This window comes from Cyrtonyx montezumae, unplaced genomic scaffold, assembly GCF_038088225.1.
Source record: "Cyrtonyx montezumae isolate F1298 unplaced genomic scaffold, pur_monq_1.0 scaffold_23, whole genome shotgun sequence".
Taxonomy (NCBI): Eukaryota; Metazoa; Chordata; class Aves; order Galliformes; family Odontophoridae; genus Cyrtonyx; species Cyrtonyx montezumae.
In genome coordinates this window covers 4,915,942-4,938,891 of record NW_027071970.1, presented here as the reverse complement: position 1 = coordinate 4,938,891, position 22,950 = coordinate 4,915,942, and the positions used below count along the sequence as shown (strand labels likewise).

The 22,950-nt window shown below is 55.7% G+C and overlaps 3 protein-coding genes and 1 long non-coding RNA gene across 7 annotated transcripts; all 4 read right to left on the bottom strand.

Annotated features, from left to right (window-relative positions):
• Positions 1-1,020: 1,020 nt before the first annotated feature.
• On the bottom strand, positions 1,021-3,338 carry LOC136050097 (vacuolar protein sorting-associated protein 29-like). The gene is made up of 4 exons (XM_065738716.1): positions 3,261-3,338; positions 2,664-2,954; positions 1,908-2,143; positions 1,021-1,341 (listed from the first exon to the last, which is right to left on the bottom strand). Exons 1-4 carry the CDS (start codon positions 3,336-3,338, stop codon positions 1,224-1,226), a joined length of 723 nt encoding a protein of 240 aa, XP_065594788.1. The 3' UTR covers positions 1,021-1,223.
• Positions 3,339-3,428: 90 nt separating this feature from the next.
• VPREB3 (V-set pre-B cell surrogate light chain 3) lies at positions 3,429-4,323 on the bottom strand. The gene is made up of 2 exons (XM_065738949.1): positions 4,178-4,323; positions 3,429-3,957 (listed from the first exon to the last, which is right to left on the bottom strand). The coding sequence occupies exons 1-2, from the start codon at positions 4,224-4,226 to the stop codon at positions 3,629-3,631; spliced, it is 378 nt and encodes a 125-aa protein (XP_065595021.1). The 5' UTR covers positions 4,227-4,323; the 3' UTR covers positions 3,429-3,628.
• Positions 4,324-6,855: 2,532 nt separating this feature from the next.
• Positions 6,856-8,767, bottom strand: LOC136050051 (uncharacterized). The gene is made up of 3 exons (XR_010622369.1): positions 8,378-8,767; positions 7,842-8,201; positions 6,856-6,924 (listed from the first exon to the last, which is right to left on the bottom strand). It is a non-coding gene; the product is annotated as an uncharacterized LOC136050051 (long non-coding RNA).
• Positions 8,768-13,010: 4,243 nt separating this feature from the next.
• Positions 13,011-13,853, bottom strand: CHCHD10 (coiled-coil-helix-coiled-coil-helix domain containing 10). Of its 4 annotated transcripts, none has more exons than XM_065738998.1 (4): positions 13,743-13,853; positions 13,497-13,665; positions 13,217-13,373; positions 13,011-13,063 (listed from the first exon to the last, which is right to left on the bottom strand). In XM_065738998.1, exons 1-4 carry the CDS (start codon positions 13,805-13,807, stop codon positions 13,044-13,046), a joined length of 411 nt encoding a protein of 136 aa, XP_065595070.1. In that variant the 5' UTR covers positions 13,808-13,853; the 3' UTR covers positions 13,011-13,043. The 4 variants fall into 4 exon arrangements, with proteins under 4 accessions (XP_065595070.1, XP_065595071.1, XP_065595073.1 ...); XM_065738999.1 differs by having other exon boundaries at positions 13,217-13,370; XM_065739001.1 differs by having other exon boundaries at positions 13,217-13,364.
• Positions 13,854-22,950: the final 9,097 nt, after the last annotated feature.

Sequence of the window (22,950 nt, the reverse complement as noted above, 5' to 3'; positions counted from 1 at the left end):
TCATACCAATAGATACCCTAGTCCTTGGATTGAATACTTGCAACAGTTAGTTTGAGCACAGAATATGATTTGGAACATGAAAAAATGTCTGAGGGTTTCTTGCTATCTCCCTATATCGCAGCAACAAGGGCACTGTCAGCAGTCTTCTGCTGAGTGCAGCCACAGTTGTTGTTAATCCTGGAGATGTATGAGTCCCAATGCTTCATTTGGGACCACGTGCTCAGAAGTGTTATCCCACTGCTGTATGGGGAGTGCTGTGTGTGCCAGGCAGTTGCTGATCCCTGTTTTCCCAGCAGTGCACCTGTCACTGTAATCTACAACAGACCCTCAAACATCCCCTCACAATTCCCCAGTTCCACATCTGGCTCCACAAACCCATTAACCATCATTGGGGTGCAAGCTGAGCATAAGGCCATCTATTACTCCAGTTTCTTCTTCCTCTGGTACTGTTAAGCACTACCACAGCCACAACCAATGGCCTAGGGCTAGCAGAAGCACTTTGCCCCCCCGTCTTGCAAAGCTGTTGCAGAAGCCGCCTTGGTCCTCACAATAGCAGTGGTAGCAGCTGCTATTCACAGCATCCTCAGCCCAGCTCCTCCTCCTAAGTCCCCTGGGCAGCCCCCAGGCTTTTCAGTGGTCTAGCCTCAACCCACAGCACTGCACCAAGCTCCCACATATCCTCAACAGAGGCACACCAGCTAGGAAGGAAGGCTGGAGGCAGCAGGAGGTCAAGTGCTGCAGTCAGTGCTGTTAAGAGTCCACTGAGCATCTCCAATAAATCCAGAGAGGTTTCAGCAGTGCACACTAGGAAGCAGAGCAGCTCCCTTTCAGCCCCCCGAGACTGAGTTCCTGTCCTCTCCTCAATTAACAAACAATTAATAGGAGCCAGAAACATGAAAATATTGTTTTATTCTATGTTCATTTTACAGAAGAGGTTCAATCCCAAGATCCCCCTAGCTGCAACTCCCCAAGGTAGGAGTAATAGCATCTCCTTTTTAGGTATAGGACATAGACATCTACTTTTTATAAGCCCATTTCTGCTAATCAGTTATTTCTGCTCTAAGCCCTATTTGAGAACATGACAAGCTCACAGTTACATGCTGCAGCCAACTTACAACCCACCACTCTGCTGCAGCAGCACCCCCACGTGGACTGTTTCAGCTTCAACTTGAAGAGACCAAATGAGAGGTGCTAAGAAGGCAGCAAGCAGATTGAAACATGCATCAGTACTTCTTGAACTCAATTCTTTCTACTTTCACATCGTCCTCAATTAGCTGGTATACATAAGTCACAACTGTGGAAGCCTGGATATCCATCAGGACAAATGAAGGAATGACATTCCTGGAAAGAAAACACACTTTGTCAATCACCCTGGTTAGCTTACACCTCTTACCAAGATGTCCTATGGGAATATGCCATAAAGCATTTAATTGCAAAGGGCTGCAGTTACCTGGGAAGTACCATAGCTCAGAGGCACTGACTGCAGCAACTCAAAGCTGCAGCTGGCCACAGCAGCCCTCAGGGCTGAACGTTCCAGCTCCTGCAAGGCTCAGATGTTGGCAGTGCCCTGAAGGACTCTTTACCAAGAAGAGTATCAGCTCACAGCTTCTGGAAGACACCTCAAGGTGGCATAACTCCAAGAAGCAACAGCACTGCACTGTTACGTTGGTTTGGGAGGAAGCACCAGACACATCAATACCAGGCTGCCCTGGCCAGCTCATGAGCTGAGCAAAACCTCATGAACAGAGGGAACTAAGCTGTTCTCTCTGGGGAGAGACAGCCTGCATGGCACTGTACCCCACCAGCACTCTGCAACACATAGGCTGCACTCCCAAGGGCAGACACACATCTGATGCAATGTATACAAGCTAAGCTGCACTGGGCAGTTCAAGGCTCATTTCACTCACGTTTCCAAAGCAGTGTAGGCTCCTGTAGCTGATCCTGGATTGATGTAGAACTTATTTTCATGTTCAAATGCTTCGAATTTGTGCGTGTGTCCTGAGATAAGGATGTCTACATCCATCTGTCTCTGGAGCAATGCCAAGCTTGCCACATCACCCCAGGGAATAATTTGATGGCCATGAATCAACCCAATTCTGAACTGCCCAACAGTTACAACCTTCTGTTCAGGATAATTCAGACTCTGAGGAGGAGAAATACACAGGTTAGAAAACAGACAAGAAACCCCACTGATGTAATGAAGGCTCACAACACAAGCCTGCCCTTTGCTACCTAAGTACACACTGTCTCTGTCCATGTACAGTGACCGATATGCTTGTACCATACCCCAAGAAGAACTGCAGACCAAAGAACTGAGATCTTGGGCCTGCCTGGAACCACATGGAGAGCAGGAGCTTCAAGGCTATTCAACAGTAAATAAATCCTCCATTCCTGCAGCAATCTGAAGGACTGCAGTAGTCACAAGTAGACACATGCAGAACTTGGAAAGTTGAGCGCAGGTATTACCATTACAAACCATGTTTCCTGTTGCAGTAAGGGAGGACAAGTCATTCTGCTTCTTTGAGCCTTATTAATCCCTACTTCCTAGCCCCACACCTTAGAGCACAGGAAATGCCAACACTGAAGGACTTCCCAGCTTCCAGTGGTACCACTACAGCTTGCAAAACAGAGGACTGAGGAATTGACAGCAGCAAGAACATTACCTCAGAATCCCCCTTTACAACATGAATGTCCCCAGCCAAAGTCCTGAGGTAGTCGTAGCTCTCCTTGGTGCAGAGGTTTCCCGTGCACAGGATATGCTGAATCCTCCCTGGCACCAGCAGGCTCCTGAACGGCGCCGGCACACCACTGCACCGCTGTGGGATGTGGAGGTCTCCCAGTACCAACACCAGCTTCACACGTAGCAGGAGGAAAGAGAGAGCTTTAACAACATCACTCAATGGCACGAGGCCTGCCAGCAGCTCCGAAAATCCCCCACACCACCGCTCACCATTCTGCCCCCACACACACACCCAACCAACACGTTACCGCGAAGCACACTGCAACAGCCAGGCACCAGCGCGCCTCTTTTTCTCCTCCTCTTAGCCAATAGCAGCCCCCGGTTTGCCCCACGTGATATCCCAAAGGCTCTGCCCCCGCCCCCAAAGCGTGCCCGGCAGTGCTGCGCATGCGTACTGAGGAGGCGTGGCCGTTGGCGTCGCGTGGTACGTGGGGGTGCTGATCTTTCTGTCCTCAGACGGTGTTTAAGTGCGTGAATTTTGTGGTAAACGCTGCATCCTCCTCTGTGACAACGTTCGTACAAAGCGCTCGGCAATGCCCGTGCGATTACACGCGTGCTTTCCCCCCTCAGAAGCGGTGGGGAACCGTGAGGGGAACATAGCGGTCTGGGAGGGGGAGGGAGGGGCGACAAAATGGCGGCGGGGGAGGTGCGGTGCGGTAGAGTGGCGGCGTGGAGAGCGGGTTGCCCAGAGACGAAGCCAGCAGTGCGCAGAGGGCAAATCTTTATTGCATTTATTGTACTTATTCCATTTATTGCCATTATTAAACCGCGCCAGAGGATGAGCCTGCAGGGAGGCCTCGTCCCTTTTCTCCACGTTTGCCGTTCCCTCTGCTGAGTGCTTCGCACCGTGGTTGTGTGGGGTGAGCCAGCTGGGTTTGCTCCTTGCTTCTACAGCCAGTTGGTGGTGAGGGGCAGCGAGCAGAAATAGCAACCGTTGTCCTCCTCCTGGGCAGCTGCGATGATGAGGATGCAGGCGTTGCGGGTGACATCTTTGGTAGCAGAGAAACGGTCAGGAATGCTGGCGGGCTTGTGCTTGTCATGCTCTGAGTTGTAGTAGAGCAGGTACCTTAGGACCTGCCCTGGACGCTGCTGGTACCAGGTGATGCCGAAGTCGGTGATGTTGTACTGGGGGCTGAGGACACAGGACAGCCGGGCGGTCTCCCCAGGCAGCACCTGCACAGCAGCAGGCTGGGTCAGCACCGGCTTGGCCCTGCAGGCTGTGTGCACCAGAGATGTGGTTACTGATTTGGAACTGTGTCCTGACGCCCCCAGCCCCAAAACATCCCCCTGCCCCCATGGAGCATCCCCATTGCCCAACCCTGCTGGTCGCTCTGCACTTAGGATAAACTGAAACTGCTCTTGGCTGACCGTCCCCTATGCAAAGCTCAGTCCTGCCCGCCATCCCCGGTGTCAGTGCAGCTATGCTGCTGCCCTTACCTGACCCTGCTGCCCCTGCTAACAGCAGGAGCATGAAGCCTAGAGCCATGGTGGAGGCCAGGACCAGAGGAATGGGGTTTGTTTTGAGACAGTCTGCAGTGCTTCAAAAGCCCGGGCTGCTGTATGTGCTGCTGGTACGTATGCTAGGCATATGTAAATGACACAAGGGGCTGAGGGACTTCAGCTCACCATGTTGCTCCATTTGCTGCAACAGGGCTTCAGCAACTGGGCTCTAATCAGTGGAGTTCTCACTGCATCTCACAGTGGAGTTCTCCAGCATCTCCACCTTCACTTCCAAGTACATCTTTGCAAGTGCAGCACACCCCAACCATAGGGTACAGTGTGGGGACACCACTGAAACCAAAGCAGTCTACCTGAGGGACGTGGTGTGGGGGGCTCTGGCTGCAGCACAATTGGTGCACAGTGCAGGACCCAAGAGCAGTAAAGCAAAAAGCTGCCAGAATCAGCAGGCATAAAGGCCCACCTGTCTGTAACACCACCACAGTGCAAGCAGTCTCTGCAGCCCAGCTCTCAAGGCGTCTCCAAGCCCAAGAGATGACTGCGAGTTCCCAATGGACTGGCCCTGGCTGTGTGGGAATATGGATCCATGGATATGGGACAGGGTCCTGTCTTGTTAGGCTGCCCTGGCACTGCATCTTTGGTCCCAGCAATGGACAGGTATGGCATGACAAGCCAGACACTATGGTGACACGCTGCAGTGCTCACAACAAGGGCTCACGTGCCCAACGGCTTATCTATTTTTTCCACCTTCTCTATCAGCTGGTCTAACAAAAGCAATTACTTCCCTCTACGTGACCTTAACTGATTTTCTGTGACACAGTCTCCCTGGGGAGTAGTAGGAAAACAAGAGTGAAAAGTGGTGGCCAAGGCTCCTTAAAGCCACTGCAACGTGACCACCTCAAAGCACGGTGTGTCTGCAGCACAGGAGGGTACTCCAAAGTGGAATCGAGGCAGGGTTTTTCTGGATGCATCCCACGAGGAACAGAAATATGTGACTGGTTATGAAACACCCTGCTGAGAGCAGCAGTGTCAGCAGCATGGGCACAGAGCACTGTGTGTGTGCCACAGGCAGCACGCATCTGAGAAAAGCATGAGGTGGCAGAGGAAACCCAAATACCACCTTACACAAAACCAGCACAACCATCTTGATGTGATTTCACCAACCACAAGGAGATTTGATCACGAAACCAAAGTCACAACGATTCAGGCTTGTTTTGGAAGGCCTTCACCTCTTGTGCCTTGTGTCATGCATCAGCTGAGCCCGGAAGGCTCTGACTGATGCAGCACCACAGCTGCCCAAGCAGCCCTGAGAAGTGCTTTATTCTCTGGCCAGTTTTACACTTTCTTTAGGGAGCAGCAGTAACAGCAGAGACGACAGCACCTCTCTCTCCCTGAACAAGAAAAGCTGCCATGTAGGCGTTGCTCCACCCTGCAAAGCAGCTGAGCATTTCCTCCATGAGAGGAGGATGTGGCTGTGTCTGGCAGGTGGTAACAGCCCCAGAGGGTGATGCAAAGGTTTGTCTGAGCTGGGCTAGATGCACAGCAGCCAAAAGCCAGCTCCACCAGGAGCCAAAACGGCCAGGTGCAGCAGAAACTGAATGCATACTTACAGGGTTTGTTCTCAAGAGGATTTAATTGAACACAAGAAACAACCACTGATGGAGAGAGCAGTTGGCTAGAGACCTCTGCATGATACACAGTGGAGAGGAATTATCCATGGTGATCACGGCATGTGCAGCACAGCTCCCTGTACCCTGCGGGGCCCTTCTGGGCTGTCAGCTTTGTCCCAGGTCCCCTGCTGCAGGGCTCCTTCATGGGAAAGTGAGGAGCTGTGAACAAACAACAGCCTCTGTTACCCCATGGCAGCACAGGAGCCCCACATCTGCTGCTCTCCCCACATGCAGGGCAGGAGCATGGCCACAGCTTCCTCCCTAGGGCTCCTGGTCACCAGCTCCTGTACCACTGCAGAAGGGAATCAGCGATGTCTGGGCTTTGTCTGTCTGCCTCCAGAGCTGTGTGGAGCTCTGGGCCATACTCACGCTGTACTCCCTGCTGCCAGTGTTGATGTAGATGGCTTCCCCACTCGTGGTCTCAGGATGCCTGCAGTGGGGATGCTGTGTGTCCAGCAAGGTGTTCCGTCTCCTCATCTGGACATGGCATCTGAAACAGAGCAGAGAGGATATGCAGCTGAAATAACATAAATGAGTTATACTGCAGTCCCTGCTCACAGACCCAGATCACAAAAGAAGTTTTTTCCTGACAGTTTTTTCCCCACTATAAAGGCCCACGTTACTACTTCTTACAGTCCAAAGGCATTTCCTTCAGCCGAATCCTGCATCACACTAACTGCCAGGAGACATTTTACCAGGGCTTGGAGAAGCATTCAGCCTCCTGACACACTGCTCCAGGGGACAGCACGGGAGAGCAGTGCCATGATGCAGTGCCACCCACGTGAGCCACAGCTGCTCCCCACACCTGGCTGAGACCACAGGGGATGCAGTGAGGTGTCAGCAGAGGGCAAAGCACAGCAGGGGAAGGGTTGGACAGGGGCCATGCTGCTGCAGAGCCAGTGTTCTCACAGAGATGCTGCAGGGCACTGCTGCTCCAAGTGTGAGGTGCTGTCTGGGATAGGATGTGTTGCTTGCCCTTACACAGAAAATACAAGCACGGAGCAATCACAGCAAACACAGCACTCCCCAGAAACACCGTCAGGGCAGGTGAGGAGCCTGGAAAGGAGGATGCAGACTTGTACTCATGCTGTTCAGCTGGTAATGTCTACTGGGATGTGAAAACCTGCAAGTGGCTTTGTAGTGGGCTCTGACCTCTGCAGCTCAGGAATGTAAAACATTGAAGAAAACTGGTGAGAAAAGGCTAACAGAGGGAGGAGGCAGGCTGTGCCCATCCCCAGCACCAGGACAAGGAAAGAACCAAGGAACCAGCCCAACTCTTAAGAATTTCTTCTGAAATATGAGTCATGTTTTATTTTTGGCTCCAACTCAACAAGGACGTGGCGTGTCCTAGAGCTCAAAACAGGGTCCTCACATCATACATTTCCCAGGTGAGCCCAAATTACTGTATAACTTTAACTAACCATGTTAATTGGCCAGGCTGGGTTTTGTTACTGAGTTACACTGGATGAAAGATGCTTTGCACACTGAGCTGCATGCATTACAAATCCTTGTCGTCATCAGGTACAGATGAAATTGGCTCCTGAAAGGGTCACATCACCAGCAATCAACAACTTTTGCAGATAAGCATCTGAAGCAACAGGCACATAACCCCACAGATGAACTTCTGTGGTTCTGTGCTTTAAATGTATCTGTGCATGTTGCATTGCTGGTGTGTGACCTTGCAGAGCCTTGCCAGTGCACAGCAGTGTGCACTTCGGGCAGCCAGCCCCTCACCCAGCACAGGTACAAGTGTGCTGCAGATGCAGCTCCAGCTGACGCCTGCCTCACTCCCCAAATCCTCAGCGTGGTGGCGAGGTGAAGGAGAAGCACCCTGCACACTAAGATGTGTCCTAGGTGAGAAGTCTCACACCCATCCTGTCACTTAAGCCCATAGATGAGGTGGAGCAGCTGAAATGCCAACGGGGACAGAAGGATTTTCACTTGCCACACGAGGTCCCTGGAAACACACTCACCTTTCACAGTGACGTGGGTTCCCCTCCCTCTCTGCTCACCAGAAAGCCCTCCCAGGCCTCTCTGACACTGGTACCAGCCACTGTCCTCCTCTTCCAACCCAGTAATGGTGAGATGGCTCTGCTGATTTTCCAGATCTAATGAGCTCTGCAAACGACTTCCAATGCTGCCGTCCTCATCCTGGGAACTGGACCTGAGGTGCCATGCTATGAGTCGGGGCGGGCTCTGGTCTCGCTTGTGCAGCCAGAAGAGGTCTGTGAAGCTGCCAGTCGGGTTAGTGGGGAAATCACAGTCCAACGTGACCTCACTGCCCTGAGGTGCAGAGCAGCTGAGGTCCCCAGGGGCTGCCCAGGGCTGCTGACCTGCAAGGAAAAGAGATTCATGGTGATGGCCGGGTCCCTTGTCCCCTGAACTCAATCCAGCAATGCTAACACTTCCCAGAGGCTCTGTAAAGTCACACAAAGACCAGAGAGAGCCACAGGTTCTCAGGGGTGCGAAAGTACGGTGTTGAAAAGAAAGAAAGGAGAGCCAGACTCACCTCTGACGAGCAGGTGAATCACCTTTTTAGCTGAACTGCTGTTCCCTATTTCACGTAGCAAAGGTAAAGGCCAGTGTCATTCATGAGTGCTGCTGAGATGCTGAGGAAGCTCATGCTCCTTCCAAAATCCACAGCGCTGCTGAAGTGACCTTCCCTGTCACACGGGACCGACCAGACTATGTCATCCTAAACTGCAGGACCCTTCTCGACTCATTCCTATGGCTCCAGAGGATCTCATAGAAGGGATTGCTAGTGCTGTTGTACTCGTGGAAAGGACACTCCATCGACACAGGCTCCCCTACAGTCACAAGAAACACTTGACTCCTGAGATTCTCTGAACCTAAACAGAGGGTAAGAGCTGGAAATCAGTCCTGAGCTCCAATTCCTGCTCCAGGAATTTGTCCAACAAACAGATGCTCTCAAGCTCCTACACATTAAGTGCCACTTGAGTATTTCTGTCCGTCTCTCTGCTCAGGGTCCAGAAACTTCTCCAAAATACATCAGGAGCTGTTTGCTCTTCTTTGTCCTAATTTCGGGAGGCTCTGAGGAGACCTGGCACAATGGGATCACGAGCAGCGCAAGGGAGTAACGATTTCAAAGCAACATCCACCCCAAAAAACCCCAAACCGAGCAAAGGGCTGAAGTGGGACAGTCCTGGTGCTTCCCAGCAGGGAGAGAGAGCTGAGGAGGCACTTACCCCAGGGCAGGAGCAGCAGGGTAAGGAAGGCGAGCAGCATGCCCTGCCAGCAGCGGAGGCAGCAGGCAGCCGTGTGTTTTTCACCTTGCACAGAGGTACTGCCCGCACCGTGCGTGCGCAGAATGGTGTGAAACAGCTCTGCTAAGGACTGTCAGCGCGAGCCAGCCCTGACCTGCAGCCTGGCTCTGTCCAACATCCAGAGGATGAGGAGGCTGCAGGTGTCACCCTGCTGGGGTCTGCTCAATGGCACGGGTTGCTCCAGGCCTCTCAGCTGCACCAGGTGAGCCCTGGTCTGTTCCTGGTGCATTTGGAAACAGGAGAGAAGCTGTGAGCAGGAGGCCACGGCCCCTGGGGAGCATGGGGCAAAATCCTTCACAGTGCTTCACCGTCTGCTCCAGCTTCCCACCAAGCTGCCTCCAGCACAGGGCTGAGGCCATGGGGCAGGGGTGGCAATGCTGGGGCAAGGGGCCAATTTCCTTTGAAAAAGCTTTTTAATCACAGGCACATGCTGCCTGTGCTTGTTCTGCTTGCTCCAGGGACTCTCCTGATACATGCTGCACCTAAATCAGCTCCCTGAGAGCAGAAATACCAAATGCCAGCACAGGAGCTGTCCTGGTGCCTCGGAACACAGCTCAGGGGAACCCAGACAACCCTCCTGTCAGGCTCACATGTGCAGCTGCAGCACCACCAGCCCCAGCTCCAAGGATTCTGCTCATCAGCCTCACACTGCTCTGTGGTTTCACAGCTCCTCGTCGGAAAAGTGAGATAACAGAGCAGTGAGCACAGCTCTGCCCACACACACCCTGCTGCACCCTACACAGCTGTCAGGACCCTTCTCTGTGCAAGGAGTGGAGATGTGGAGAAAGAATATTTGTCCATGGCACTGAGCAGCAGTGTGCAGCACAGCTCTGCGGATCACACAGCACTGGGACTGCCACCCAGCACTCAGGAGCTCTGCAGCCCAGCTGTGGGACAGGACCTCAGCTGCACATCTTGGCATCTCTGCAGGAAAAGGAGATGGTGCTGCAGTGCCCCAGAAGCACTGCTGGAGAAGCATCTTTATGGCAACGTCTGGAAACGAAGATGCAGCTGCTGCACAAGCAGTGCAGATTGCTCCATGCTTACTCTGCTTGGCTTATTCTCTCCTGGTAGATGTGCTTACTGAACAAAGTGAATTCTGTTGTTTTATCCCAAATTTTATGTTCTAGGGACTAAGGCATACCTATCCCTGTCAAGTCTGGGCAAAATAAGGACCAGAACTGCTGCTGCATCATCCTGCATTTTCTGCCATGGCCCTGAGGGCACAGTCATCTGTGCTGTGCAAAGACAGATTCAGAGCAGCTGAGATCACACAGGCCAGCAGCCCTCCCAAAAGGCCGTCAGCAAAGCCCACACTGCTCCTCCTCTCCCAGAAATCCTTTACCTATTTATCTATGACCCAAAAAAAGTACGATGGACACATTTAACCCCAGCCAGGTGAGTCACAGGGGAAGGCTGTGCCACAGTTGGGCTACCTGCAGGCAGGGAGCCCAGGCAAGGGCTGGGTTACTGAGAGCAGCCGAGGTCACGGGCAGTAGAATCCCCCCAGGTTTTCTCACTGCACATTTCCAGCCTTGCAGCTCGGGGGAGTTTGTCAGAGCGGACTTTGCTCATCTGTATGGAGCCAGAAATGTCACCGGGCAATGACAGCTGCAAGCAGAGCACCTCTGCAGCCAGGTTTACTGCTCTAATCCTGGCCCTCAGCTTCAGAACACGTATGTGGTGGGGAAGAGGGGAACGAGCAGGCTGTCCTGGCCTTCCCACACTTGGCAGGCAGCCTTTCCCTGACCTGAAGCACTCACTGCTGAAGCTGCACGTGGTCCTGAGCCTTTGCTCTCTCTGCTATTTGAGCTGGATGCCCAGTGCTGACTGCTGACGTTATCAGCCCTGGCAGTTTCTCTGTTATGACACTGGGTGAGAGTTCATGGCCAAAACATCCAGAATGACTCAGCTGAGATTTAACTCCTTCCCCTTGTGACCTGGACAAGTTCTTGGAAGGGGAATAGCAAGAGCAGGGCTCATCAATTTTTCCTACTCTGATGTAAGGAATCTAAGTTAAAGGACACAGGTGTCTCACAAAGCAGAACAATTTCAGCATGCTCATCCCAGCTCCTAAACCAAAGCATTTCCAGCACCACACACCAGCAGCACAGCCCATAATGCTGCAGCTCAGAGTGCTGCTGAGGGGCCATGCAGGGCCCCCAGCTTTGCTGGCTGTGATTGGGCAGCTCAGCCCCTGCCAGTGGGGCCTGGATCCAGGGCAGGCACACAGATCTTTCTCTGCTTAAGGCCAACTGCCAGGAGCTGAACCTGCAGTGCTGCATCCTGGTCCTCACTGCTCACCTGAAGAAGGGTCAGTGTGGGACAGAAGGTACTGAGCAGTACGCGAGCAGTGGTCGCCCCAGGGACAGACACTCAAAGCAGCAGCACAAGGTAACAGGGTATGGGGGATATGCAGTCATCCCACGGCGCAGGGAAAGCACACATCCTCCCCTCCAGGCCTCAGCACGTTCTCTTTGTAGCATTACTTTGACAAGGAAAAATACCTCTGGACCTTCTTCACTGCATCCCTCTCCACACTGCGCTGATCTTGTGGATGGAGCAGGGGCACTGATCAACCTGAGCAGAGCAGAAGACACCACACCACATCGTAAGTATCCACACGGAAGTCTAGAGCACAGTTTTTGGTAGAGAGATTAATTCACTTTTCCTATTCTTCAGGAAGAGAAAGCACCGCAGCTACCTGCTATAAATCCGCACTGGAGAAGCTGGGGAAACACTGCCCTGAGCCAGCAGGCACGAGCCAGGCACCCATCCCACGGCCTTGGCAGCTGGCAGCGCAGGCATGGCTCGCTTTGCCCCACCCATGGGACAGCCCTGCTGCACACCAGAGCCCCTCTGCACAGCCCCGTGGCTGCTCTGGCTGTAACAGGTGAACTCGGGCAGCCAGCAGGGAGCAGCAGCAGCCGGAGCTGCTGTGCAGAACTCCTGGGGGTGGCTGTCTCTCAGGAGAGCACAAAGCACTGCTGGGTGAGGACAGGAGCAGCTCAGGACAGTCTGCTATCAGGCATCTAGGCTCTGACACTTGGGAGGGGCAGCACCCTCTAACACCAACCTCCAGTACCTGCTGCCAGCTTTAGGCACTGCCATCCAGAACTGCCTCCCAGGTCCAGAACGGCTTAGAACTCGCTGTGCCCCCAGCTGGAGGCCAGCAGCTCACAGACTGATCCCACATGAAAAGCCACGGTGAAAGCGCTTGCAAGTGTTACACTTCCACTGCTGTGCCATAAAGAACGCAGCATGATCCAAGACAAGGGCCAGGGTCTCCCAAAGACACGCGCAGGCAGCAGTGATGAGACTTGTTCCAGTGCCTTTCTGTAAATAGAAAGCAAGCCCTGAACTCCACCTGATGCTGATGACCTTGAGATCATTACATAACGCACTGAGCAGGATGAGCCAGCCGCCCCAGCACGCTGCCAGGCAGGCTGTGCCTCCCCTCGGGAGGAGTTATCCGTGGAAACACAGCGCTCCTGAGGCACTGCAGGACACCTCCGATCACCTCTGCTCTGTGCAGCACTGCCAGCCCTCAGCTGCGCCCTCTGCTTCCACCAAGCCACGCACGCACATTCTCGCTGGGCTGCACACACTGCCCTGCCGGTGGGTGACGGGGCGCTACAGGGCTTAACGTCAGCCCGAGTGTTAAATAAACTACACACACAGCTAGTAGCTCTAAAGAACTCCTTTATTTCTCCATGATGAACAGAGCACTGCCCGATTCCCACACACTCAGCCGTTCTTTTCCTTCTCTATGAGTCCAGAAGTGGATGATCCCGGAGGATCCCCCTCCACCGTCAGCACAGCTGCTCCGTGCCACCCTGCACTGCGCGCAGGGCTGTACCCAGCTCCCCTCCCTCCCAGGGGAGAGGTCCTTCACAGGAGAGAAGAAACGCCTACAGGGCAGAAAGCACTCGGTCAGCACAGCCCTTAAGAGCTCCCCCACGTCAGCAGAGCGGTGTAACACCGAGACCCCCGACACCCGCCCGTAACTGCGGCGGGCCCAGCGCTGACGGCGCAGCCGCAGGAGCAGTGCCGGGCGCACTCACCGCTGCTGTACTTGCACTGCTTCAGGGCCTCGCTGAAGCCCTCGCACAAGCTCAGGTCGCGCTGCTCCGTAGCGCAGTCCAGGAACTGCTTCATCTCGTAGTGACACGGCCCGTACGGCGACCGCGGCTGCACGGCGGGCTGCTGCTGCTGCTGCTGCTGCGGGCGGGGCGCGGTGAGGGGCGGCCGCGGCTCCGGGCACGGCTGCGATGGCGAGCACGGCGGCTCCCGGGCGGCCCGCGGTCACCCCGGTCACCCCGCCCCGCCGGCCCCTACACCTACCTGCACGGCCGCCGCTGCGGGCGGCTCGGAGGAGCCGCTGAAGGCTCCGGTGAGGGCGCTGCCCACGACGTGCCCCACGGCGGAGCCCACGGCCACGCCCGCCGCCGTGCTCGCCATCTGCGCCATCAGCCCGGGCTGCGCGGGCTGCGCCGCCGGCACCGGAGCCGCGCTGCGGAACAGAGCGGAGTCAGAGAGCCGCGGCGGACACGAACGGCCCGGCCCGGCTCGGCTCGGCCCAGCCCGTACCTGGCGGGTGCCGGCGGTGCCGCGGGCCGCGATGCGCTCCGCGCCGTTCTGCCGCCCCGCGCCATCCCCGCGCCGTTCCTCCCGCGCGCCCCCGCGCGCCGCTTTAAGAACGGTCGCCGCCTCCACGTGACTCCCTGCGCGTGCTCACCGCCGCGCCCTCCCGGCTCCGCTCGGCTCGGGCACCGCGGCGCCCCCTGGCGGGCACGGCGGGAGCTGCAGGCGCTGATGGACGCGGCCTCGCAGCTGCCCCCGGGAACGGCCCCGAGGTGCGGCCAAACCCTCTGCGCTGACGGGAGGGTGCGCAGCGGAGGAGTCATTTCTGCTTCCGTGATGGCGGAGCGCGGCGAAGAGGGGTTTGTTGGGAACGGGAGATGGAAGTGAGAGCTGGTGGGAGGAGGAGAGGTGGGTAATGAAGGGCTCGGAAAGGGGAGAGGAGCAGAGAGAAGTGGAGCCAGGGAGGAGCGTGGCGAGGAGTGATGTGGTCTCAGCCATTGGCCAGCACTGCAGTTTTGGCAGCAGCCGTCTGGACACAAACCAGATCAAGGAAACCTCTGAAGGCGTGGGCACCGCTGGGAGGTGGGGACGCGTGGAGACACCCAAAGAGCCGTCAGATCGCGGGCAGGCAGCAGGGCAGGTGCCAGCTTCACCATCAAACCCATTTCCCGGCGATCACACCCTCCCCAGCAGCACAGCTGCGCTCCTCTGCGGGTCCGGCGGGTCCTGGGCCCCGTTCCCATCTTGGGGTGCTCCTCCTGCCCCATCTGTGACAGCTCTGCAGTGCTGACATGCACCGGGAGCCATCCACGGAAAGAAACCACCTCAGCTGCGTTCTGGCTCCAGGGCTGCGTTACATTCAGCATCTCACACCGAGCAGCTCTCTCTGGGCTGGTTCACTGCCCGGCAGGAATTAGAGCCCAGGCACTGCAGGGCTGGTAATTAGCTGCTGGGAAAGTGTTTTTGTAGAATCAGGTTTCCAGCGTGAGGGGAAGAGAACAGTGTTTGTAACGCAAGCCAGCCCGAGCTGCAGGAGCAGGGCAGGCAGGGCCTGGGGGAGGGACACAGCCTCCACACTTCTGAGCAGATGTATTTTACCTGAAAACGACTCCTGTCTGCTGTGCAGCAGCAGCCCAGAATCCCTCCTCCCGCAGCGCTGGGGAGACCTCTTGCCCTGGCAGTGGTGCCGGGCTCCAGGCGGAGCACAACGTCTCATCCCGGCGTCCCCAGGAGGCTCCGTGTGCCCGCAGCCTGCCCTGCCCTGCCCCGCGTCTGCTGTGAGGGGAACGGAGGTCCTGAAGGCGTGAGCAAAAAGGGCCCGTGCTGTGGGGTGAGGGGACTGCAGGGGCGTAGGGAATGCAAGACATCCAGCCATAGGAAACGGAGGCTTGCTGGTCGCACCACACACACAGCAGCTCGCTGAAGGCGCCTGGCCTTGGAGCCGAGGGCATCCTTGTGAGCTCCAGGAGCCTTTGATTTGCTTAATTACACACAAAGTTGTTCTGTCCGTGGGAGGAAGGTATGCGCCGAGGAGCGCGGCTACCGCCGCTTTACTAATGAGGTAATTCAGCGCGGCTGTCTGAGGCAGCTGCGTGTGCTCTGCCCGCACACGGCCGCAGTCACCGCTCCGTGCCCGCTCCCACTGCAGCACTGCCCACCCTGAGCCCTGCGTCCCGCAGCGCGGCTCTGTCTGCAGACCAACGTGACCCCGACAGAGGCCAACCTCCATTCTTCCTCTGTTTCTCAGTCCAGACGTGATCTGTGGTTCAGGTCAGGTTGCCATGTTTCTCTTCTGCCCCGTAAGATTCCTCCTTCCGTAACAGTCCAAGTGGTAGGGTTTGCCTGCGCTTGAAAGTTCACTTTGGATTAGGGGACCTTTACATCTGAAGGACAGCAGTCGATTTCTGAACAGTTCTGGAACCATTTACTCAAAACCAGTTCTGAGCAGCCCAGCACCAGGCCGCGCATCCCCTGCAGTTAGCGGCAGGATTGGGTGAGGTGGGGTGTGTAAGAGGTGGGTCTATCCTTCCAACCGCTCTCGTGGTCCAAAAGCAGATGGTAATCCCCCGCTGCCTCACCTCCATCCTCGCACTGTCACCACCGCAGCGCTGCTACAGACACTTAGGAATTCCCCGAGCGTTTCATTTCAAGGCGTTATTTCACAGGTCAGGAATGCAGCCCTCTGCCTCCATCACACACCTCCTTCCCCCGCCCGGGGACAGCCGGCCGCTCTCCATGCCGCAGTTCCAGGGGCCGTGTGCCCCTCCCCCGCAGCCCTCGTGTCCCCGCCGCGCGTGGCAGTGGGCAGCTCACCGCCTGGGGGTGCTCCTGCCCCCATAGCTGCGGGTTTGAGTGCCCCAATTATTGCATGCATGGGCAGATCTGGGCAGTGCTGTGGGTGTACCTGCGTTCCAGCTCTTTGGGTTAGCAGCAAGCTGCACACCAGGGTGCTCGGGGATCTGGGCAAGCTATTCAAAGAGAAAGAGAGCGTCTGATGAATTAGCCAATGTTTTTGTTTGTGGACGATCCCAGAGAAAAGCAACAAAACCTCCAGTTCTTAGCGGGCTGTTTGTTACTCAAAATCACTCCGTGAATCACTTATGACTGAGTACATGTTGCAGTTTCTCGTGTCCTGTTTGTGCTTTTATCTTTGAGCCCATCCTGGCGCTAATTCTGCTCATGCTGAGTGCTTGACTTCAGTCTTCCAAGTCCACGCAGAGCATCACTCCTCTCTCCTGCGCAGGTTTTGCAACCAGAACTCACAACTGACGAAACAAAACCACGCGAGCTGCCGCCACAAAAAGCAATTCACAGATTTTTCCTGAGCAAACGGGCACGAGTTGTGCAGCACGGCCTCACTGCTGGTCCTGCAGGGCACCACGAGGCAGTGGAGTCGGAGGGAGCCCACAGCAGTTGGCACATCTCACAGCACTGCGAAATGAAGCACTGCCACTCCGGGTTCACTCTGCTGTGAGTCAGAATGTAGAATCACGGAGGCTGGAAATGACTGAGATCACCCACAGCACCCACCTGGAGCGGCTCCAGGGACGGTGCCCCCCAGCCCTGGGCCGCCCGTGCCTGACCACACCTCTGAGATGACCTTCAACCTGAGCCTCCCCTGGCACAACCTGCAGCCAGCAGCTCTCGTCCTGCTGCTGTCCCCTGGGAGAAGAGGACAACTCTCTTCAACTGATGTTTCCTCAGTGAGATGGGAACGGGAGGAATCGAGCAGCGACGTGCCTGCGAGGAGGAGCAGCTGATGGCTGCGTGTGACTGCACGGGAGGCAAAGGCAGCGCCACGGAGTGCAGCTTCATCTTTCAAGCCTTGTGCTCTACGTGCCATTTCTTGGATGTGGTTTGCCTCGAGGGCAATCCCCACAGCTGTGAAGTTTCAACAGACGAGCAGCGTAGTTTTCAATAAATTTCACAAAGCAACCGAATGACTTTAACTCATTCATGTAAGTCCACTTCGGGTATGAAGGCTCTTCTTCATCCTTAATGCCACAATTGTTTCCCACTTGAACCCCAGGGCCTGGCTGCTGGAGCACACCTGCCCTCTAAGCGAGGCTGCTCTGCTCCTCCTTTTTGGAGAGCCCTTCCCCATCAAGAGAGGCTTCTCTCCACCTCGGCCGTGGCTTCTGAGGGGTGTAAGTCCATCTCTGCAGTTACCTGTCCCACTTAACACCCTGTGAGCTGCTCGTGGAGAAAGGCACCAAGCATGGCAGCTGCATTCATTTCTCCTGGGGCTGCTGCATGGACTGCTGAGCACTGAGCACCTTCCCTTGTAGGAGGGATTGCCCTCATCCCCCGGTGTGGAAAGAGGAGGCTCGTACTGAACTCAGACAAAGCATCCCCAGCATCCTCAGTCCTACTGAAATGACCTCTTCCAAAACATCTCCAGAATACACTCAGATCATGAGGACAACAATGTGAGCCACATGAATTTACTGAGTGCAGTTTGCTAAGTACAGTGCAAGGTGGCAAACCCAAGCCCTGTTTTGTTTCCTTCAGTGCAACAGAGAAACCCATATGACATAACAGCATAAAAGCATATGACAAAACAGTCACGGCACACTTGTTGGTGTGTAGCTAAAGGAACGGGGCAACAAGGCTGCAGAGTGCTGCCTCTCCTCCGCCGGGGACCTGCCAGGCAGGGCATGCAGTCTGAGGCAGCAGGCTCACACACCCTCAGGGGACACCACTGCTGTGCAGCCCCAGAGCAACACGCACCTACACAGGGCTCCCTGTTCTACCGGTGCTGCCCCAGCTGACCGGCTTGGGGCTTGGCATTTCCTCCTCATCCAAATGTCTGCCCAGAGGCCACTTCCCTCTCTTCTGCTCCCCGGTTGGTCTCACTCCCTCCCCTGTGCTGCAGACACAGCAGACATCTCCGCAGAGCTCCCGGCACTTTCCCCAAGCGGAGCTGCTTACGTCTGCTTACGGCCCACGGCTGCTGGGGGCCTATGGCTCAGAATTGTCTGAGCAAAACAACACACTATGGAAGCGAGGGCGGGGGCTGTGTCTCAGGCAGAGGCATCTGTGACCTTTTAGGAGGCTGTTAGCACCAACTCATGAACAGCTACTGCTTTGAACTAGAATATTGCATTTACAGGCTGCCTCCCCCAGATCCCCTAACCCAAGCAAGGATATAATGCCTATATGGCGGCCTGAAAGACCCCAAGCAGTGGTGCAGCCCCTCTGCAAGCAGTTCACAACCACTTGTGATCCAGGACCCTTTGTTTCAGCTCTCCATGGATCTCATGGATTTCAATCACCACATTGTTCTCCTCTGCCCTTCTGACGCTGTCCAGAGCAGCAGTTTCCAACATCTGTTCTCAGCTGGAAATATCTTTCCTGTCCTCTGTAGAAGAAGCTGATGGTGTCTTCACTCCACGTGGAAGGCTAATGGCCCCTGCAAATGCACAAGGAGTTCAGGTTCTACACTGGTTTGTGGTTACTTCTGCTGAAATGCTCTCTCAGCTGCAGCCTCTACCACAGAGTGCTGAGCTCAAGGCAGAGGACATCCATGTGCCCCTCCGTTGGAACACTGCATGCTTTTTGCCTGGCTTTGGCTTACTGCAGGCAAAGCACAGGCTGAGGAGATGCCCGAGTGACGTGGAGGGGCAGGAGGGTCTCAGCAGTGGGGAGGCTGTGCGGGAGGAGGGGCTGGGGAGAGGTACCTGATGGCTCAGTGCTGTTTGCTGAGGAGGAACTGAGCGGGAGCAAGAGTTTGGCTGCCCCGAGCAGAAACGTGCATGAAGAACACCTCAACCCACACCCTGCATCCCACAGCACAGTGCTGGGGACGGGGGAGGGGAGGAAGGACAGGATGGGACACTTCCAGCAAGACCCACAGCATGTTCACAACAGCCTCGTCCCAGCAGTCCTGGCTGCCTCCCTCCCCCAGTGCCTTCACATCTCATATTGCATTTTATTAATGCAATCCCCCTTAGGCTAGAGGGAATCGTATCCCAGGAGACATTCCAATCTCAGCTCCACTTCGGAGGGGATCAGAGAGAGGGAGGGGTGGGGGTGCTCCACCAGGACGTTTCGGTGCAGAAAAACTGGCAGACTGAACTCGCTGCAAGACGGCACTAGCAACCTCCTTATCAGCCACGGAGCCGCCGGCTGCAGCCAACCGCGGCACGCTGCTGCTCCCGGTGCTGCCCCCGGGACCGTGTGCGCGCCGTGAGCTCAGAGCCCTCCACCTGGGCTGGGGACTGCTCGCAGCGTGCAGGGTTTGCCCCTGTGCTCAGGGATGGACGCAGCTGTGCATGCAGGCAGATCCGTGCCGCCTCGGGGTCCCGGCCAGGGCAGCGTCCTTCTCCTGTGCAGCCCACGAGCTCCTCAGCACGCTTGCCCTCGTTGCTAACCAGGGCTGACACCTCTCTCTCACCAGAAATGGGAGCTGGCTCCCCGGCGTCTGGCTGCCGAGGTGAGTTGTGTTATGCACTGAGCCTATGCCAGGAAAACACCAGCAGACGAAACCCCATCTCAGGCCAGGAGGCACGAAGATGGACGTGTTCTCCTTGCCCGCCTATCTTGTGGGCAGTGCTTCTCATTGTGGCCCCACGCTGTTTGTGTGCTCCTGGCACAGACCAGGAGCTGATTAACAACAAACGCCGTGGCACGGGGCCCACTGGTGCCCACAACGGCAGTGGAGCAGAGAGCTGCTGGCTGGGGCAAAGCCCAGGGCAGGGTGCAGTTGTAATGGGGCAAGAGAGGGGGAGAAGGAGCTGCACAGCCCTGCTGCTGCTCCTGCACCACCCGACTTAATGGGGAAATGTGGGGGCTGCAGCTGTCATAGAGCTGCTCCCCACTGCACCCCGTCCTGGGCAGAGCCCCAGAATATGCTTAGGCAGCACAGGGCTGCATAAGGACCTGTAAGGCACTCTGGCTGTATGCTCCATGTTATACCCGTGCAGGTGTCCCTTGGTTTAGTGAGGGACACACAGCAGATCCCAATCTCATCAGACTCTGCTCCAAACCCAAAGTTAAGGCCGGTGAAGTCTGAATCAAAGTCAAAAACAAATACATGCAGAATAAGCAGTAGTGGCCCACACATGACTTTCTGGCCTAACCAAAACTTTGTAGAAGCTCATACCAAGGCTGCTGTATTAGCCTGGTAATCTGGGGAAAAAATAAAACCAATTTATTTTGGAACTTTGGAGAGCCATGGTTTGGATCCAGGACAACCTGCACAATTCAAGTCGCCTCATTAAAAACAGCTTTGAAGCAAAGCATCTTGCCAGCCAAAGAAACATTCACCTATTACTTCAGATGTCACTTTACTTTTCCAATTCTGATTCCAAGCCCCCTGCTGCCCCCTGCCCATCCCGCTGTGCCAGCTGAGGAGCAGCACCTGCCCACTCAGTGTCTGTCCAAGTGGGAAACCCTCCCCAGCCCCGGCGTTCCCAAGGGCAGTTCACCACATATCCCCCGGCCCTGTTTGCACCTAACAGCACCTGCACGAACATCCACTTGGGCTGCACGGGGGAAAACACGATGCCAGGGCCAAAGCAAGAGAGAGCCTCTGAAAATGACAGGGTGAGAGCAGAGACTTCCCTGATGGAGATGCTTTTTCCCATTTATTACCCACAGAGCAGTGGTGATGGAGACAATTCATGGGGTCATCACCCACGGAGGGAACAGAAAAGGGTTTCTCTGTCCTGGGGCACTGACTCCAGGGCCCTCCTCCAGCTGCTCACAGAAATGCCCTGGAGGTGCAGTGCTCCTGCTGACTTTGCAGGGAGCCTGAAGCCTGGCCCTCAGCCCCGCAGAACACAGCTGTGAAAGTCGCACTGGGGAGGTGGCAGGAAACAAAAGGACTTTGGACAGACGGGCTTAACCCATTTAAATTCAGTTTATCCCTCACCTCCCCCTTCCCCTTCTCTCACCTGCTCTGTGCCACAGCAGTGTCTTGCGGCCGTTTCATGCTGAAATGGCCCCACTGACTGAGAGTTATGCTCTTTGCTATTCACAACAGGGAGAAATTGGAACTGCCATTTCCTTTGCTTGCACACTGTTAGCTGGTTCCTTGCAAGGCTCAAACCATGATTAGCACCAAAGGAACAAGGTGCTCTGGGACTATGGCCCTGCAAATTGTCCCCCAAATGCAGCTCAACAGGGATTATCCTGAGAGCTGGAGAATGTGAACAGGGGAGGCTGGCTGCAAGCAAAAGGGCAGGGAGTGCCCCATGCTCACTGCTTCTGCGGCCACAGAGCCCTTTGTACACACGACACAACTGATCCTCACAAACATTCCCACCATTCTCATCCCTGCTGGCAGCTCAGGCTGGCCAACGTCTCCTGCTCTGAGCCCCACCACAACTCAGGCACCAAGGAACAAAATATGCAGGCCGGCCCCAGCTCACAGACCAGCAGGCGCTGAGGCAGCTGTGGAGCAAGAAGAGCCATATGTGGGGATGCTGCACCAGCAGCACCAGTGACTGGTGGGACCTCCCATCATGAAGGTTTCCGTGGATCTCCTGCAGCCACCTCGAGCCCCTGATCCCCAAAGGTTGCTCCATCCCAGCAGGAGCTGCAGGAAAGCAAGCAGACTGCACTTGCACTGAGAGGTGTCAGCCTGTTGGTGCTCCAGGGCTGTGGCAGAAGCCCTGTGCTCCTCTGCCAGAAGTCTCTGTACATTCAGCAGCTGCCCACTGAGGTAAGGATGAGAGCTGCACAGGCAGACAGTGACTGAGGGAGCTCCTCGCAAAGCAGTGTTAGCGAAATGGGCTCGTGCTGGCTGCACATTGGGCTGTCTGCAGGTGAGCACACAAGCTCCCAGCCCACTCAGTGGGCCATCTTCCTGCTGCTGAACATGTCCCTGCTCTGCTGGAAAATGCTTGGAATCCCAAACACACCATGCACTTTCTTTTGTGCTCAGCGTCTTGGCAGGAACCAGCTGTTCTCACGCGCGGTCCCATCTCTGTAAGGCCTGTGTTTCCCAGAACACCCCCTTCCTGAGTCTCCCTTTTTTAAGAAGAGCCAAGCTGCCTGTCGCTGCCTTGCAGGCTGCTCCCACGCCTCTCCCTGCTTCCCCAGGGCACCAACAGACTCCCCTGGCATGGGCTGAAGGCCCTGAGCTCCCAGAGACACCAGCCATTCAAATGAAAGACACTAAAGAAAAGAGACAAAGGCAGGGAAGCTTTCCTTGCTGGAATCCAGCTGTCTGACTCAGAGCAAGGCAAGAAAGTAAGAACTGCTGCGTGTTCCAGAGTAGCAGAGTGTGTGCTTCAAAGTGTGCAGCCTGAGCCCTGCTTCTTCCCTCGGGCTGCTCCCACAAGTGTGGCCTCTGGGACAGCCCTAACCCACTCCAACAAGGGACAGCTCCTGCCAGCCCCAGTGCCCACAGTGGGAGCCGCGGTGGGGCGGTGACCAGGTGAGGAGCATTACAGCTCTACACATCAGATCTGTGCAGGGTCAGGCCAGGACATGGCTCTCGACTGCCTGGCACACAGTGCTGGGTGGGCTTTTGCTTTTCTGCCTCACCTCCCTTTGCTCAGCATTGCACGGCCATGGCCAGGCTCATTCTTCTTGCATCTGCTTATCGTACTCAGTATTTACATCCTCAATATGGTTTCCATAAAGTAAAACACGAGCAATTCATCACAGACAAATAAAACAGTCATACAGCCTGGGATGTTAGGAAGCTTTACCCACTCCCCATGCACCAGCACAGGCAGCTTGAGATCAAAGTCTCCTTATTTGC

What these genes read in the sequence shown, in the direction of transcription:
- LOC136050097 (XM_065738716.1), bottom strand. Translation starts at nt 3,338, where the DNA reads ATGTTCCCCTCACGGTTCCCCACCGCTTCTGAGGGGGGAAAGCACGCG. An exon ending in TTGTAAAGGGGGATTCTGAG is followed by an intron (nt 2,144 to 2,663) that starts GTAATGTTCTTG and finishes TCTCCTCCTCAG; the next exon opens with AGTCTGAATTATCCTGAACA. An exon ending in GCCTACACTGCTTTGGAAAC is followed by an intron (nt 1,342 to 1,907) that starts GTGAGTGAAATG and finishes TTTTCTTTCCAG; the next exon opens with GAATGTCATTCCTTCATTTG.
- VPREB3 (XM_065738949.1), bottom strand. Translation starts at nt 4,226, where the DNA reads ATGGCTCTAGGCTTCATGCTCCTGCTGTTAGCAGGGGCAGCAGGGTCA. An exon ending in AGCAGGGGCAGCAGGGTCAG is followed by an intron (nt 3,958 to 4,177) that starts GTAAGGGCAGCA and finishes TGGTGCACACAG; the next exon opens with CCTGCAGGGCCAAGCCGGTG.
- CHCHD10 (XM_065738998.1), bottom strand. Translation starts at nt 13,807, where the DNA reads ATGGCGCGGGGCGGCAGAACGGCGCGGAGCGCATCGCGGCCCGCGGCA. An exon ending in CCGCAGCGGCGGCCGTGCAG is followed by an intron (nt 13,374 to 13,496) that starts GTAGGTGTAGGG and finishes CCCCGCCCGCAG; the next exon opens with CAGCAGCAGCAGCAGCAGCC. An exon ending in GCAGTGCAAGTACAGCAGCG is followed by an intron (nt 13,064 to 13,216) that starts GTGAGTGCGCCC and finishes TCTGCCCTGTAG; the next exon opens with GCGTTTCTTCTCTCCTGTGA.